The sequence below is a fragment of the Elephas maximus genome, chromosome 11 (genome assembly GCF_024166365.1).
Source record: "Elephas maximus indicus isolate mEleMax1 chromosome 11, mEleMax1 primary haplotype, whole genome shotgun sequence".
NCBI lineage: Eukaryota > Metazoa > Chordata > Mammalia > Proboscidea > Elephantidae > Elephas > Elephas maximus.
The window spans coordinates 67,303,128-67,322,044 of NC_064829.1; the positions used below are offsets into that span (position 1 = coordinate 67,303,128).

The 18,917-nt window shown below is 38.1% G+C and overlaps 1 protein-coding gene across 3 annotated transcripts in view; it reads left to right on the forward strand.

The window, feature by feature from the left end:
* The window catches only part of MALT1 (MALT1 paracaspase), a 65,007-nt gene that overhangs the window by 38,598 nt on the left and 7,492 nt on the right, over positions 1-18,917 (forward strand). For all 3 annotated transcript variants that reach the window (XM_049900552.1, XM_049900553.1, XM_049900554.1), the window contains 6 exons: positions 3,210-3,413; positions 11,924-12,101; positions 12,877-12,951; positions 13,340-13,467; positions 16,801-16,950; positions 18,154-18,311. In XM_049900552.1, the coding sequence (XP_049756509.1) occupies positions 3,210-3,413; positions 11,924-12,101; positions 12,877-12,951; positions 13,340-13,467; positions 16,801-16,950; positions 18,154-18,311 (893 nt within the window). The remainder of the gene's footprint in view (positions 1-3,209; positions 3,414-11,923; positions 12,102-12,876; positions 12,952-13,339; positions 13,468-16,800; positions 16,951-18,153; positions 18,312-18,917) is intronic.

An 18,917-nucleotide genomic window follows, 5' to 3' on the forward strand; every position in this document is an offset into this window, starting at 1 on the left:
TGGTTTCATTATTATACTGCCTAATCAAGTGGCATTTTTTTTCCTTTTTCCAATAAATGGTTTGAGTTGGAGAAGCTGTGGGTGGCTCTTACAGTAAATGTTTTTCTACAGAAAATTTATTCCATTTATCACTTGAAAACCATCATAAATTGCTTATATAGTTGCCAAGTTTTGAAGTTTTCTTTGATTCCTCACTCTTATCTCCCCAGATTCAACTTTCACTGTTGCTTTCTCTAAAGTCTGGCTTTTCCTTTCCCTTTCTTCAACTGATTTCCTGGAATAGGTCTTTGTCATCTTTTCCTTCAACCACTGCCATCTGCTTCTCTATTCTAAAACCTCCGCAGTTTACCTATCCAGGAACTGTGTTACAAGTAGATTGAGCAAGGTAAGATTATCCGTCACCTTTTTTGTTTTTTTTGTCATTAAATTTAAGAAAATGTTCTAAGACTTCTTAGGAACTAGCTATTAAAAATTATCATTGGGGAAAAATTTTTAAAAGAGTTATAGGCAGCTACTGCCACATTTTAAGTCATGTGGTTCTCAAATTGTTAAACCTACGCAATCTGCAAACGGATATACCAAGTTTTCTTTCCCAAATAGATATCAAAACCAATGAAAAAGAATTGATAGTAGCAGAAACCTGTCATGACACTTAGTTCGACAGCTAGGTTATTTTGGGGGTTGCTGATGTTGCTCTTATTTTTCCCAAACACACCCAGTGATTTTTTTCTGTGGCATACTTATAATTGTTTTCTGCTGATAAAATTTAGCCTAGGATGTATCACCCCCATTGCTGTCAAGTTGATTCCAACTCAAAGCGACCCTATAGGACAGAGTAGAACTGCCCCATAGAGTTTCCAAGGAGTGCCTGGTGAATTTGAACTGCCAACCTTTTGGTTAGCATAGGTTGTATATTAGGATTAAATTATCATAGTATTCCACCAAGGTGGGGGAGAGGGTATATACTATGATTTGCAAGCACTTTTCTACTTGAGTACCTTTGGGGAGCTCTTGCTTCAGAGCTGTCATTTGAGCTATAGTGGTGTGAGCCAGAGGCACTGCAGGTTCTTACTCCCCCCTCTGCCCCCAAGCAGATTGAACGGAATTGGTCACTCTGTGAGGGTTGGATCTGATCTCTGATAGAGTTGATGTACTCAACCAAAACATGCACTGAGATTTTCCTTCTGTAGATTAGCCAGCTACCAACTTTGATATAGTGGGTTCTTTGGTGTAAGTACATATCTAATTTATTATAGAAGAAACTTTACGAAAGAAAAACAAAATACAAGTGACGTTAAGTTTGTGATTTATTTTGGAGGACTACTTTAAGAGCAGAAACATATACTGCCACCTGTTGAAATTCGTCCTGAATACTCAACTTTTTTCATTGAGAATAGCCAAAGGCAATATAGTAGAAGCTTTATGTCTAAATTTCCTTACATATTAAATGTTGTTGTGGGGTGCCGTGGAGTTGATTCTGACTCATAGAGACCCCATGTGACAGACTAAAACTGCCCCATAGGGTTTTCTAGGCCATAATATTTACAGGAGCAGATCACCAATCCTTTCTCCCACAGAGTCTCTGGGTGGGTTAGAACTGCCAGCCTTTTGGTTAGCAGCCAACCCAGGGCTCCCAGTATATTAAATGGTCTTGATAATTGACTTTTTCTTCTGGATAAAAGAAAAGATTACCGTTTATATAGGACGTGGAGTGACTTTTATTGGACTAAGGATGTGGCTTACGTGTCATTTCATTTTTATCTAAAATGTGTATATCCATAAGAATCGGCAATTGTAAACATAGAATACCATGTCAAAAGTATTAAGACTTTTCACCTTTAGGGGTTTTCCGGCATTTTGAGAGTCACAAGTTTTGAGTTGATGCTAGTTTTTTGTTTTTGTTTTTTTTAACATTAGACCTAAGTATTCTGTGCAAAGCCAATTTGAAAAATTCAGAGATTTTTTTGTGAAATTTCATCATCTTAGTAATTCAGAACATCGCAAATTACGTATATTACATATTGTAGACACCAAGCCAACAATGAGATTATGCCTATTTCAGCATGGTAAGAGTAGCATTCATAATAATTTATACATAACCACTTAACAGCACTTTGTGACAGGGCGGGACACCATGTCCTGGCCTGTGGCAGAGGAGGTGGCCTGCACTGCTACCCAGTGTGGCTCTCCAGCCACTGGGCTGCTGCTCCCAGGTGCCCTGGTTACACCATCTCCACTGCTTCCCAGTGTCTTCATCACCAGTTTATACCATGACCTGTTCTGCGCAGAGCCCACTACCGATACTCAAGAAAAAAAAGATAGTTATGATTGTGGGGTGGTCTCAAGTCTTTGACCTTTGACCCCACCCCAGGCTAGCAAGGGTGCAATTTTGAAGACCTCTTAAACATTAAGCTACGTCCAGCTTTCCATAACTCGTTTTGAACAGGCTATACACCTGATTAAACGAGCTGGTACTTTTCAAGGCATAGCTCTGGAGGTGTGGCTGTTTTTGCCCTTTACAGATAGATATGCTGTCTGTCCTGTCTGTCTCAGAACATACGTTCTTTGTTTGAAGTCTCAATGCACTAAGGTCAGAAAATGAACTGCTAAGACATCCATACAGAAAGTCTCCACATATCCCTAAGGTAGATGCACCTCATCAAGATGGGAAACTTTTTTTTTTTTAAAGAGCTACTGGGCTACTGCAAAGAACAAAAAATGCAGTACTTGTTAAGTTCCTGCTCTTCTCTCATCTTTGGCATGTTCCCTTACTTGCTCTGATGTGAGTTCTTCCTGTCCCCATCCCTCTTTTTGGCATTTCTTTGTGTTCAACCTTTTCCATTCTCAGCGAAATAGAACCTAATGTGATGGGAACCCAACTTCACACATCTCTTGTTTAAATTTGCTCTGAAAGTCTAGTTGAATATTCTATTTTTTCGTTGTAATTCAGTAAAAGTATTACTTTAATATTAGCTGCCATTTTGCTTCATATACAGCTGATATCCTTTGCCTGGTTCTCAAAAGCATCAATAAGTTTAATTTCATTTGTTTGAGTTTCCTCAGTGTATTGGTCTGCTACATTAAGAAATAGTTCTAAAATGAAACCGAGTAATAAGAAAATATTATCGGTAAAACATACTTTGTACCTTTGTATTATAATGATACTTCTTTATTTTAATCTTTATGTTCTTTTATTTATTTTCAAACAGCAAAGGACAAGGTTGCTCTTTTGATAGGAAATATGAACTACTGGGAGCACCCCAAACTTAAAGCTCCTTTGGTGGACGTGTATGAATTGACCAACTTGTTAAGACAGCTAGATTTCAAAGTCGTCTCGTTGCTGGATCTTACTGAATCTGAGATGCGCAGTGCCGTGGATGAGTTCCTGCTGCTTTTAGACAGAGGAGTATATGGTGAGAGAATCTTTGCTTTTTTAATATATACTCTCTCAAATCGTCTCGGTATTATTAAATACCTAACCGTTGCATAGTCCAAGTCTCCTTTTTAAAATTTTTTAAAATTAACCACTGCTCTTTTAATTAAGGAGCCCTGTGGCACAGTGGTTAAAGTGCTCATCTGCAAACCTAAAGGTCAGTGGTTCAAACCCACCAGCCGCTCTGCAGGAGAGAGATATGGCAGTCTGCTTCTATGAAGATTACAGCCTCGGAAACCCTGTGGGGCAGTTCTACTCTGTCCTGTAGGGTCCCTGCGTCAGAATAGATTCACGGCAGTGGGTTTTTGCTTCTTTTAATTGTACAAGAGTTGAAAATCAGATAAAGGTAAGATGACATAAGCAACATTGTATTGAATTGAATTGTTTTATTTTTCTTATCGAAAACAGACTTGATCTCCTTTCATAGTTCCATATGAATAACTAATGAGCATAAAGTTTTTACTTTCACGTGTCTTATCAGACAAGGTCATTCTTATTAGAATTCTCACCTGTCTTGTTTTGGGGCTGTTGGTTCGATTTTGGTTTTTTTTTGATTGACTAGAAGAGCTGCAGGGTGCTGAATGCAGCGAAGCCTGACCAAGTAGGAAGTGTGTGTTCACTCACATATGGAAAAACACTGCCGTGTGGGCGTATGCAGACATGTGTGGGACCTTTCAGTGCACATTCTGTGTGTTTTTGTGCACATTGTGCATGTTTGGTTTCTTTTCATTGTTGCATGGTATTTTCTGGTCTTTAGTGAGAACTAAAATTTAACAAAGAAGTATTGGTGCGTGAGGCATATGAAAACATTTTGTAAACTAAAATTCTATGCAGGTGTAGTTAAAGACCCAACTCCACAAAAGATGTAACACTCAATTTTTAATGGCTTTTCCCATTCTTTGATTCGAAGACGTTAAGAACATGACACACGTGGTAAAGACTTTTAAGAGACAGGATATGCTGTCAGTAGTAATTTATTTGGTGATTTATTTGTTTCCACGGGCATTACCTCAGCTGTGGGAAGGCCAGCTGTCGAGCCCACTGAGGCCGTATTTCACAGGGGTTGTCCTGCCCATGAGTTTTGCAATAAGACTCGACTGCCAGTTTCTTTCTTTTGCCAGGAAAGTGACATTTCCAGGCCTATTGTTAGGCATGCAAGTGATAAACAAAAAGTGTTAATTTGGCTTTTATATCTTTTCAATTATTTTAATCATCCCTAAAGTTAGCCTTTTTATTTACAATTAGATATGGTAGCACAGCTTGGTAGAATAGCTAATGATTCTCAAAGTGAAATTTTTAATGAAAAAAAAATTTTTTTTTGAAGTTTTAACACACTGTTATACTTGGGATCGGAAAAATTCTTTAAATCTTTTATTTATAAATGAGTGACTTATCTAAATAATAAGGATTACAGTTGTAACATAAATGAAATTAACAAGCTAAACACCTCAAATTTAGGGTTTCAACTATTATGCTGATGTTGTAATAACATCATTTTGCTTATGAGTATTACAGAGGGACTATGGGTGAATCCATCCATTCTTCTTATGAAAATATGAAAAAATATTCTTTACAAGTATGCTGCCTTGATAATTGGTTTATATTTTCAGTCTAGAATCAGGTGATTATTTTTATATTGTATAATTTACCTCAAATTTTAAAGTGCCTGTGTTAGCAAGAGGAGCCCAGTGGTTAAGAGCTATGGCGAGCTATGGGTGCTAACCAAGAGGTCGGCAGTTCGAATCCACCAGGCGCTCCTTGGAAACTCTGTGGGACAGTTTTACCCTGTCCAATAGGGTCACTATGAGTCAAAATCCACTCGGCTGCTACGAGTTCGGTTATTTGGTTTTTTTATATGTTAATAAGATAGCTTGAACATTTTATAAAAGAAGAACAATCTTCCAAAACTTCACCAGAAGTAATGAGGTGGAAGGAAAAAATACTGACCAATTTAGATTTCTGTATTGCTTGATTACTTAATCTCATTTCTTATTGACATTATCACCTTGGCTTTAAGTCCTTTGTTTTGGCTATTTAAATCAAAACGTTAATCGCTCCTGCAAGGTAGAGAACTAGGAATATCAAAAAGTTGTGGCAAGAAAAGAGTTCAGCTTAGGCAGAACCCTACCCCAACATAAAACATCGTTTCAGAGTACAGAGTGAAGAGGCATAGTACAGTAAAGTGGCAGCTTAAGAAAGCTAGAAACTTTTTTTAAAATCCTGCTGATTCATGTCTTAACAGTGTGGCTGCATTATATTTTGAAGTACTGTGAATATCCAAAACATCAGACACATCTACGTTAAGTGTGGTAGAGGCTTGAGCTTTTAGGGCATGTTGTAAAGAAGCACATTCTGGCTATGTCTTTACCTGAGGTGGTGGTTTGGGGACAGGAGGAACAGAGTCATAGGAATTTTCAGCATGAACAACTTTGGATGGAGAAAACATAGGGATTCCGTTTATGTCCTTTTGTATTTTATTGTCCACAAATTTATAAAAACCATTGCCATCACGTCAACTCCAATTCATGAGTTTATAAAAGAAGTAAAACTTAACAGTAGAACAGAAGATAATGTAATTCGCTTTTAAATGTATGTAAACATAAAAAAACAAGAACTAGAACAGAAATAACTGCCTCATACTACACGTCCTTGAAGATAAATAAGGCTAAGGATTTCTAGGTATCTCACATAGATAGCTAGAATAGAGAGAGTTATTTGGCCTGCTGTTTACCCTGCTCACCAAATGCCTTTCTATATTCATCGCTGGCTGCAGCTTAGCTGTGCTTTTGTGGGGAAGAATCTTAAAGGAGTCTGGTCAGAACATGGCGAAAACCTTACTCTAGAGGTGTATTTCAGTCCAGTGTACCCAGTGGTCAAGCAGTGGGCCTTAGAGTAAGCTAGCTCCAGTTCAAATCTTGGCTTCTCTGCTGTGTGAAACTTTTCTAAGCCAAAAAGTATCTGTAAAATGGATAGAAATAACTTAGTGGGGTCGTTAAGGAATAAATGAGATAAAATCATTAGTCCTCTATTTGGCACATTAAAGGTACTTAAAATATTGTAGCTGTTGTTATTGTAGTTTCCTGTCTACCAAAGTATTTCAAGCTTTTCTATACCTTTAGGTGAAGGATTTGGACTAGACTCGACGGCAGTGTTTTTTTTTTTTTTAGCGTTCCACTTCAGGCTTCAGTTAGAGAAACCCAGCTTGCATCTGTTTTTATGTGCTGAAGTTCTGCCTGAGGTTTCACTTGAAAAAAAAAAAAAAAAGGGTTCTTTAAAGCTATAGTATAGTGCAGTGAAACATTGACATTTTTATTTCCTGAGAGTAAAGTTAACTTGAAAGCCAGCATAGATTAGAGACACAATATGATACAGCATGGTGGTCAATCTAACCTGTGTCTAAATTCTGGTTCTGTCATGTATAAGTGGTGTGAATTTGGGTAAGCTATTAAACCTCTAGGTGTCTCGCTTTTTACACCTATAAAAAGGGCATGGGAGTATTACCTACTTCATAGGGTTAACCCACTGCTCTTAAGTCGATTCCGACTCATAGTGACCCTATAGGACAGAGTAGAACTGCCCCATAGGGTTTCCAAGGCTGTCACCTTTACAGAGGCAGACTGCCACATCTTTCTCCCTTGAAACAGCTGGTGGATTTGAAATGACCTTTCTGTTAGCAGCCGAGTACTTAACCACTGTGCCATCAGGGCTCTTTTATAAAGATTAAATGAGGTAATATACATAAAGTGTTTTCTTAGAATAGGGCCTACCACGTAGCAAGTGGTATATAAGTCTTGGGGTAGTGGTGGTATATTCCTAAGTATATTAAATTCTTTACCATTTATCAAGATATCTAATGTGTCCATCAATCCTTAAATAATGGGATAGTTAATTGAATGCATAAGCAGTACTAGAAGCGAAAATTTTAAAATACAGTGATTTGGAATAGTCTATTGTACGTAATAGGGTCGCTGTGAGTTAGAATCGACTCGATGGCACTGGGTTTGGTTTTTTTGGTTTATTTTATGTAAAAATACTTAACCGCCCTTGTCATGGATTGAATTGTGTCCCCCAAAATATGTGTCAACTTGGCTAGGCCATGATTCCTGGTATAGTGTGGTTGTCCTCCATTTTGTAATCTGATGTAATTATGCTTTGTGTTATAAACTCTAGCCTCTATGCCTATGGTTAGGATCCTGTTTGAGAGTGAGCTGTCCGTTTTGTTAATGAGGCAGGACACTATCTACAGGATTAGGTTTATCTTGAGTCAATCTCTTTTGAGATATAAAAGAAAATCAAGCAGAGAGGAGAGGGAGGGACCTGGTTACCACCAAGCAAGAAGAGCCAGGGGCGGAGCGCATCCTTTGGACCCAGGATTCGTGCATTGAGAAGCTCCTAGACCAGGGGAAGATTGATGGGAAGGATTTTCCCCCAGAGCCAACTGAGAGAAAAAGCCTTTCCCTGGAGCTGGCTTCCTGAAATTGGACTTTGTCATGGATTGGATTATGTCCCTCAAAAAATGTGCGTATCAACTTGGTTAGGCCATGATTCCCAATATCGTGTGGTTGTCCTCCACTTTGTGATTGTAATTTTATGTTAAGAGGACTAGGGTGGGAATATAACGCCACCCTCACTCAGGTCACCTCCCTGATCCAAGGTAAAGGGAGTTTCCCTGGGGTGTGGTCTATATCACCTTTTATCTCTCAAGAGATGAAAGGGAAGCAAACAAAGAGTTGGGGACCTCATACCACCAAGAAAGCAGCACCAGGAGCAGAGTGCGTAATTTGGACATGAGGTCCCTATGCCCGAGAAGCTCCTTGACCAGGGGAGGATTGAGGACAAGGACCTTCCTCCAGAGCCAAGAGAGAGAGAAAGCCTTCCCCTGGAGCCAGTGCCCTGAATTTGGACTTATAACCTACTAGACTGAGGAAATAAATTTCTCTTTGTTAAAGCCATCCACTTGTGATATTTCTATTACAACAGCACTAAATGACTAAGACAGACTTCTAGCCTCCTAAACTGAGAGAATAGATTGTTAAAGCCATTTATTTGTGGTATTTCTGTTCTAGCAGCTCTAGATAACGAAGACACCCCTCAGTAGAATTTGGATGCAGACTTTGATACAAAATGTTTAATTTTCATGAATCATTTTTTGGGGAGTAAAGGTGTTTTGTTTTAAGTGCCTTAATTTCAACAATTGCTGGGCTAGGCCTACAGCATTGCAGCAATGTAACCACACTTAGCTTTTCTATGAATGAGTGGAGACTACGCCTACCTTCAGAATTCTTCTCCCAAGTGAGGTCTGGCTGGAGCCAGATGTGTCAAAGGATATGATGGGAGCAACACCCAGGCTTTCTAGTTGGTTGTCTCTAAGTAATACCAGTCATAGAAATGGCACCGTTTCTATTAAGAGTCAGTCCATTTCTAGAAGGTGCTCGAGGTCTGTGTCCTGATTGATTTGCACTGTTTAATTTAATGCAGTTTAATAAATACTTACTGAGTTCCTATTACCTCCACAGCCCAGAAAAAGGAGTATGCTAGGTGCTAAGAGCAAACGATCCTGGTGGCACGGTGCTTAAGTGCTCCCCTGCTAACAGAAAAGTCAGTAGTTTCAACCCACCAGCTACTCCACAGGAGAAAGATGTAGCAGTCTGCTCCCATAAAAATTACAGCCTTGGAAACCCTGTGGGGCAGTTCTGCTGTCCTATGCGTCACTATGAGTCGGAATTCAACTGGATGGCAATGGGTTAGGTGCTGAGGGCAGTGCAGAGAGTAAAGAACATGACCTATGCTCTCAAGAGAATTATAGTTTCTAATATAATAGGAAAAAACACTATCTATGGAGTCAAAACACCTATCAGCTATGTGATTTTAGGCAAATCACTTAATCTTTTTAAATTCAATTTTCTTATCAATAAAACCAAACCAAAGCCAAACCCATTGCCGTCAAGTCAGTTCCAACTCATAGAGATGTAGCCACATCTTTCTACCTCTGAATGGCTGGTGGGTTCGAGAGCTTAAGCACTGCACCACCAGGACTCCTTAAATACTTAATAGACAAGTATAAATTTTAAAGTATACAATTCAGTGGTTTTTTAGTATATGTATAAAATGGTGCCTCAGTCCCTGCTACCTAATTGCAAAACATTTTTCTGACCCCCAAAAGAAACCCTGTCCCTCCTCACACCCCCTAAATCCCTCAGCCCTTCGCAGCCACCAGTCTACTTTCTGTCTCTGGATTTGCCTGTCTTGCACATTTTATATAAATGTAATCATACAGTACGTGGCCTTTGTGTTTGGCGTCTTTCACTCAGCATAATGTTTTCAAGGTTCATGCATGATGTAGCTTCAGTCCTTCATTCCCTTTTATGGCTGATTATCATTCCATTCTTTGGATATACCACATTTTGTTTATCCGTCAGCAGAGGGCCACTTAGGGTTTCTACTTTTGGGATATCGGGAATAATGCTGCTGCGTACGAACATTCATGTACGTGCTTTTGTATGAACGTGTTTCAGTTCTCTGGAATAGATACCTAGGAATATATCCTGGATACAAGTTGTTCTTGTCAAATATGTGATCTGCAAATATTTATCCCACCTGTGGGTTGTCTTTTCACTTTCTTGATCATCACTGTTTACTGAATTAAATCCACTCCTTTTGTCATGATTTTCAAAACATAACCCTAGCTGTGTGCACTCTTACTTTCATTTACAACTAAAATGTAATTCCTTTCCGGGCTCATCTCCTTGCTGTTGGTGTCATTCTCAGGCCCAACCTATGTTTGCATCTCTTCTCCCACCTATAATGTACCTCATGATCTCGCTGCCTTTACACATTCTGCCCCTTCCCCCAAGGCAGACATTTCTCTCTGCTGTACACTCAGTTCCTACATGGTTGCCCTGATAACATAATGTATGGCATTTAATTATGTGCTAACTTTAATTATTTAAAAGGAACGTGCCCCAATCTCCAACTGGCTTACAAGCACCTAGAGGACAGGAACTTCATTTTCCATTTCTTTTTCATTTCCCTCAGTGCCTGCATGATAATATTCAGTGCACATTTGAGGTCTGGAATAAACCCATACTGAATACAATGGTCATGTCCATTTTGTCATTTCACCTGAAATGCTGTTATGAAAGAACCACTTTTCTCACTTTAATAAAGTTCAGGAGAAACAGAAGGCATGCATCCTGCCTTCTGGGACCAAGTGAAGTAAGTTTTCTTTAGTGCTCAAAGCCACATTCTCTGCTACGAGCTTAGTATATAACTGCAGTAGATGAGCTTTTGTTTTCTCTGTCTAAATGCCTTTTACTGTTAAACTTGGAGTACCATAGAAGAACTCGTTATATCCAGAACATTGAGACCAAAATTACCAGGCTCAAGAGTTTACATGATATACAGAGAAAAGATTGAAGTTGTCAAGGATTTCACTTTACGTGGATTCACAATCAGTGCCCACGGAAGCAGCATTCAAGAAATCAAACACATATTGCATTGGGCAAAATCTCCGCAGAAGACCTCTTAAATATGTTAAAAAGCAAGGATGTCACTTTGAGGACTAAGGAGGGCCTGACCCAAGCCGTGGTATTTTCAGTCACCTCATATGCATGCAAAAGCTGGATAGTGAGTAAGGGAGACTGAAGAAGAATTGATGCCTTTGAATTTCATTGACGACAAAGAATATTGAATATGCAAGTCTGTCTTGGAGGAAGTACAGCCAGAGTGCTTCTTGGAAGTGAGGATGGGGAGGCTTCGTGTCACATACTTTGGAAATGTTATCAGGAGTGACCAGCCCCTGGAGAAGGACATAATGCTTGGTAAAGTAGAGGGTTAGTAAAAAAGAGGAAGACGCTCAATGAGACGGACTGACACAGCAGCTGCAACGATGGGCTCAAACATAGCAACAACTGTAAGGATGGCGCAGGACCAGCCAGTGTTTCGTTCTGTTGTACACAGGGTCCCTATGAGTGGGAATCAACTTAACAGCACCTAACAACAACAACAACTAATATTGTGTGGAAATGCATATGAAGTTTGTTACACTTGATATTGCAGTTGTTATTCATCTGAATTGTGTTTATTTGTTCATCCATTAAAACCGAGCTCCTTCTCTGTTCCAGGAGTACAGGGACTCCTAGTTTCATGGAGGAAACAAATGAGTCTGCCAAGAAGTCCTAGCCACCTTCTTTCTTATATATCATGAGATAAAATTGCATTCCATATTATACCATTGGTTACAAATGTATAACTTTTATAATTAAAATATACTTCAGAACAGCATCTTGATGTTCGTTTAAAATGCAGCACTTAAATTGACTGTTGCCAAAATAATTTTAAATGCAAATTAAGTTAACATGGACTGCATTTACAATTGGATATTTCTTAAATGTCCTTGTATCAACTTGAAAATCATATTTTTTATTGTGTGCTTACATATATGTTCAGAGTACAATTTAGAATTAATATATATATCCTTTTTATTTTCAGGATTATTATATTATGCAGGACATGGTTATGAAAACTTTGGGAACAGCTTTATGGTCCCTGTTGATGCTCCAAATCCATACAGATCTGAAAATTGCCTCTGTGTGCAAAATATACTGAAATTGATGCAAGAAAAAGAAACTGGACTCAATGTGTTCTTGTTAGATATGTGTAGGAAAAGGTAAAATTTCTAATCCACATTGAACAAAGTGTGTTACAGGTAGTTAAATGTCAGCCTTTAAGAATTAAACCTAAGGCAAACCTGTGAAATAACTAAGAACCACTTGAGTTTGTAATTTTAGATTATAGATTAAAACTGATTAGGAAGGAAACTAAAGGAAAATATGTTTTCTCTTTGTATATGCAATTATTTTAACTTTTTTCCATTTTGCCGTAGACAAAAATAGAAAACTAAAGGGTATTGGTATTTACTCGTACTAGAAAAGGATTTAACTCTTTAAAATGCCTTTAGATGTCTGTAATAATTACTCCAGTTATTCCTCGTAGGGCTAACAGAACAAACACAGAGTTGGGGCCTTGATCACCCTAGTCAGTTCTGGTCTTGCAGATATAGAAAGCCAGGGGTAAAGCAGGTATTGGAAGGTTTGGATTCCAGTTGTCTGCCATCATTTTACTGAGGAATAGAACCAATAATTATTCCATAATGGCTTCTCAGGTTTACTATATCTTGCTTGTTCAGCATTTACCCATCATAATTCAATGCTAGCGTTCAAATACAACTCTGGTTTTAAAGCTATAGAGAAAAGATGATATGACTGTCTTCTGTTTCAATAGTGTTTAACTGAGTAGAAAATTTTTACTATAAGTTTTAATTATATATACTGGAACAGTATATTAAATTATGTTTTTCATTATGCTATCATTTCTGCTCTTCTGAAAATTCTCATTTAATTTTTCATATTTGTACCTTTCCTCCCCCCTTTTTTCCCCACCAGAAATGACTATGATGATACCATTCCGATCTTGGATGCACTGAAAGTCACTGCCAATATTGTGTTTGGATATGCCACGTAAGAAGCTTTGTTGAAGATTCCTTTATTCTTTGAGGACTTCTTTTTATGGTAGATTACGAGGCCTAGAAATAACCATAGACATGGGGTTGCCATGAGTCAGAATCAACTTGATGGCAACTGACAACAACAGACATCAGTTTAACTCCTTGACATTCTTGATAGAAAAATTTTAAGTACTCAACCTTATCTTTTACTGCCTTGATACCTTCATACCAGTAAAGCACCAGAGCGTTTTGTTCCTGCTTTAAGATTAACTCTCTCTTTAGGGATGTCGTGCCAGAGGTAGAGGAGTGAATGAGACTCATCGGTGTTTATGGAAGCTCTCATTCTTGTCACGTGGCAACTGTTTGCTTTTTTAGCAATTTCTTTTGCTGTTTTTTTTTAGGTGTCAAGGAGCAGAAGCTTTTGAAATCCAGCATTCTGGATTGGCAAATGGAATATTCATGAAATTTTTAAAAGATAGGTTATTAGAAGACAAGAAAATTACTGTGTTACTGGATGAAGTTGCAGAAGGTAAAATAAAAAATAGAGAAAACTTCTCAGAAAGAGTGAAGGAAAGAAAACTATTTTGGGTGCCCTGTTTTATAATTATTTTATCCCTACTGTTATTTTGCAGGTTTGGAATTAGTATTTATTTTATAACACCAATTTTTTATATCATGTCAGCAACACTTCTGCTGCTTAATTGCTTCCTTCCTTCCCTGTGGATTTGGCTGCAAGCCATCTGTGCAGCATTGCTTAGACTCCAGGGCTGACCCCAGCACAGTTGTGAAATAAACAAAGTGTACTCCTCAGCATTCTTGTCTTCCTTTCTATGCCCAGTGCCTTGATGCTGCCCAGTATACTTGTTTGCTAAAAAAGGTGTCCAGTGAGCAGTCTTTCCTGGGATCAGAGAGAGAAAACCACAGAAATTTTGAGGCCCCGGTACAGAAAGCTGGGTTCTCTCCCCCCTCTACCACCCCCGGCATTTGATAAGCCTCAGCCAGTGGTTTTAAAATTCTAAATAAATGATTTAAGGGCATGATCCTTGAGGTCTACAACCATGTCTTTCATTTCTTTCCATTTGCTTCACTGCTTGCCTGGCATAATGCTGTACTCGTGTCAGGTGCTGAGTAAGTACTTATTACATCAGTAGGTTGCAGTGGGTTTTTTGAATTGCCATTTTATGAGCCATATCCAAAGATGGCAACAGTTTTGCAAACTAGCACCACTAGAAAATAGAGTTTCATGGATGTTGCAGAGATGGCAGTTTGAGTATAAGATGCCTGAGAATCTCACCAACAGCCATCCGTGACATTTGCTTAGTTTCATGTTTTTCTCAGTGTAGCTATCTGAGCTCGATCCCTTGCCTTAACCACTTTCCCACTTGACATAGACAGCCATGGCTCTGGGCTTCCTCTCACCCTCCTGCTTCCATCAGAGAAGCTGTGCTTTTATCTGTCTTGCATATTGGGCTTCTGTTTAAGCTCACATTTGAAGAAAAGGTTCTGCTGCCTAAGAAAAATTTAAAACCTTCAGACTCTGTCAGTTATTTTCAAACTGAGACCTATGAAGGTGCTTCAGAGGCTCTAAATATGTTTTATTCTAATTTCATATTTTAAAATGTACTTCAACTATTTTAAAACTCAATAAAAAGCGTGCTTACCAAGGTATGATATATATCAAGTTGTCATGGCCGTGAACACCATCCCAGTATATAAACTTGTTAGAAAGGTTTTGCACTTCACTAGTCTTTCTCAGACCTTCCATGTCCACTTAATTGAAATTGCCCAGGCAAGGAATACTACAGTATACCTGTAGTTTACTCAATTCAATGCCAGACACATTCCCATCATGTGTAATGGCCACCTAATTGTGCAAAATAACTAAAACTTGAACAATATTATGATAATACAATACAATTTAAATTTAGCACTTATTTTCAGATTGGGGTGCTTTATATCTGACCTTTTTTTTGTTTTTTGTAGTTAAGAGCAAAAGTATTTGGTAAGAAATTGTTTATAGTTTATCCAGCTTTGAAACAATTTCCTACTCCTCCTTTTTTCTCTTTGCATCTGTTCATTAAACAGTATTCTGAGATCATAAGCCAAGCGGTTGGAAAAAGCTACCTTACCAATTTCAACTGTATGCAAATGAAACAAAATATAAATTGGTTGCGGTTATAAGGCTAAGGCTGTGATCTGTAACCCAAGATTTTGAATTTTTGTACTGATCAGGACAGCCTTGATCAGGGTTATATAAATTTTAATAACAGGATATTATTAACACACCCATCTGACTAGCAAAAATTACTAAAGTTGGGTAACAGCAAAGGGTAGCCTCAAAGTAGGGAAACAGGAACAAATACAAACATTGCTACTGGTATAAATTGGTACAGCCAGTTTGGAGAATAAATTAGCTAATACCTAAAATTCTCATTAGATGACATGTACAAGGAAATCCACTGCCAATAGTGTTTGTCATAGAGAAGTAAGATTATAAATTGTAATTCATACAAAAGAATTTGATATAGTCATAGAAACTTAAGTTGATGTGTGTCGATCTAAAAGGTGTTCAAAGAAAGTAGGGCATTACAAAACCATGCATACAATGTTATGGTTAAGTTTGAAACCTAAAACGTTGGCACCTACTATTTAGGAATATCTCCACATGGGTGGTGCAGTGGTTAGGCACTCAGCTGCTCCTCAGGAGAAACATGTGGCAATCTGCTTTTGTAAAGATTTACAGCCTTGGAAACCCCATGGGGCAGTTCTCCTGTGTCCTATAGGGTCACTGTGAGTTGGAATCAACTCAGCAACAGCCAGTTTAATCGTGGGTAAAAAGTAAAAATACATGTGAGAATATATACACTACATTGGATAACAGCAACCTCCAGTGCTAGGGGCGGTAGTGATGGTGATGGCACATTAGCTGTGTGTACAGGTGGTATCAACACATTTATTTCCTTTTTTTTTTTTTTAAATGAAGCTGTCTGAAGTAAATTTGGTAAAATACTGAAATAATTTTAATCTTAGAATTGGCTTCATAGGCTTCAATGATAGCTTTCTGTACTTTTGTGTATTTTTTAAATTTACTCTTAAATATATATTTTAACATTTTAATAGTGATATAAAAATTGATCTTACATTTCATTTGATAAAGATTCTACTGCAAAATAAGTTTGAAAAGTACTCAGTGGTATTCTCTAAAGTACATTCAAGTTCTGAATTATAATTCCGTGATACTTGAAATGTAAAAAAATCAATATAATATTTTAATTCTTTTCATAAATATGTAGTTATTTGTGTGGTAACTGAATGTATTTCTAAACAGAGTGTGGACCTAAAATTACCATGACTACTCTTTTCAGTAGAGCCCTGGTGGCGCAGCGGTTAAGAGCTACAGTGAGCTACGGCTGCTAACCAAAAAGTTAACGGTTTGAATCCACCAGCCACTCCTTGGAAACCCTGTGGGGCAGTTCTGCCCTGTCCTTATAGGGTCACTATGAGTCAGAGTAGACTCAGCGGCAGTGGGTGATGGTGGTGGGCTCTTTCAGTAGAGAAATATACTTTTAGTTCTTTGTGAATTTTAAGGTTTAAAACATTAGAGATTCATTAATAGACTCCTAGAAGGTAAAAAGCTAGAAAAGGACCTTTAGAAGTGAGGTGGTCCCATAGTTCTGTTTGCCCAGTGCTGTATCCCCAGCACCTAGAACTGTGCTCAGCACACAGTAGGTGCTCAGCAAATATTTACTGAGTGAATGAATGATACGGAGGATACAGCCCGACTAGTAGAGAGATCTTAGCCTGGACAGTTAAACCACTAAAGGGTTGGTAGCCTTAAAAATATCTACTTCTTCTCTTTTAGATATGGGTAAATGTCACCTCACCAAAGGCAAGCAGGCTCTGGAGATTCGCAGTAGTTTATCTGAAAAGAGAGCACTTACTGATCCCGTACAGGGAACAGCATACTCCGCAGAGTCGCTGGTGAGGAATCTTCAGTGGGCCAAGGCGCATGGTACGGTAAATTCTGTGTTCTGTGAAATTTTTTTCTATAATATCTTTATGTTAAATCATAAAGACTTTTTCTTCTGTATAAACAGCTTTCCTCCCAATTTTGTAGTGGAAATATGTTGGTCTAATAGATAAACCCAAGACTAAACAAATGGTTCAATTAAAGATACTACAGTGATTTATTTTATATTGGGAGTATTAAATTACTGAACCCATCTTTTTCACCATTGGTAAAATTAAAATATGATCGTTTTTAAATTCTCCTGTTTTTAAAATGGGTTAATTTTCAGTGTGTCCAGGAAGCAGTCCCTTAGACTCTCCTAGATTGTGACCTGTTGGAGTGTGCTGTATCGAAAATGAGACAGGCCTGGGTTCTGGTCCTGTCTCTACTACTTGATAAACGTTATCTCTAAAATGGGGACAAAATAGAGCACTACTTCATAGGGTTCTTGAGTTTGAATGACGTGACACCTGTCAGGAGACAAGCGTGCTGCTCAGCAAATAGTATAGGCCAGGAAATACTCCTGGGCATTCTCTCCCTGACACTTATCAAGGCGGGGGATGCGTGAGCAGACCAGGAAGATGAGGTAAAGACCTTATCTGTAACTCTTATTATCTTCCGACAGTTCCAGGTGATTTATAAAAAAGTAAGTTCAAATTTTTTTACTAAAATAAAGACTTTGGATTTTCTATGAGTTCCAAGTATATGCTGTGAATTTCTTATTTTGGATAAATGAAAATTAACTATATTTAACTCCTATAAAATACCTTTCTATTCATAATAGTCTTTGTTCTCTAAGATATGTTTTTCTTGAATTAACTGGGCTTTTTATTCCCCTCTTTTTTCAATTGTGCATGGGTATTATGTTTTTGAGCAAAGGAAAAAAGCTCTAACCATATTCTGTCCTGTAACGAATGTTTGTTTATTGTTAGTCATCAGAAATGAGCCCTGGTGGTACAGTGATTAAGCATTCGACTGCTAACTGAAAGGTGGGTGGTTCAAACCCACCAGCGGCTCCATGGGAGAAAAGGCCTGGCGATCTGCGTCTGTAAAGATTACAGTCTAGGAAACCCAATGGGGCAGTTCTGCTCTGTCCTGTTGGGTCGCTATGAGTCGGGATCAACTCAATGGCAAACGACAACAATCATCAGAAAACTTACCAAGCGCTCTTTAAATAATTAAGTTGTTCTTATTCTTTTCTTTTAGAACTTCCAGAAAGTATGTGTCTTAAGTTTCAATGTGGTGTTCAGATTCAATTAGGATTTGCAGCTGAGTTTTCCAATGTCATGATAATCTATACAAGTATAGTCCATAAACCACCTGAAATAATAATGTGTGATGCCTACGTTACTGATTTCCCACTTGTAAGTCTCTCCTTTTTTCTTTTGTTTAAAATACAAAAATATAGTCTCACTTTTTAGTGACTGAATTTTTAAAAATTAAAGTTGATGGTAAATATAGCAGAAACACACACACATTTGTATTTTAGTCGCAACAGTTGTGATATTTAAAATTGAACTGCCAAAAATACCTTAAGCTTGTCAAATTTATAAATGTGTAAAGTTAATTTAGGAAAGATGCCATTAATTTCTCTTACCCTAAGTAGGATATCAAAGGTGAAGAAATACACTCTACAGATGTCAAGAATAATTTCCTTTAAAAAACCATTGTTTCCAGTATAAGTTATTACAGTAGTGTGAGTCTTACTAACTCAGAACTGAAGCCACTCCCAAAGTCCATCTTTCAGCCAGCAATGAGACAGGGCTATAAAACAGTAACACGCCTGAGGAACGTGCTTCTTATTCTTAGTTCAATCAAGTATACGAGACCAAATGGACAACACCTGCCCAAAAGCAAAGATGAGAAGGCAGGAAGGGACAGGAAAACTGGACAAATGAACACGGGGAGTCTGGGATCGACCATGGAGAGTGCTGGTGCACTGCGGGGATTGCAGCCAATGTCACAAAACA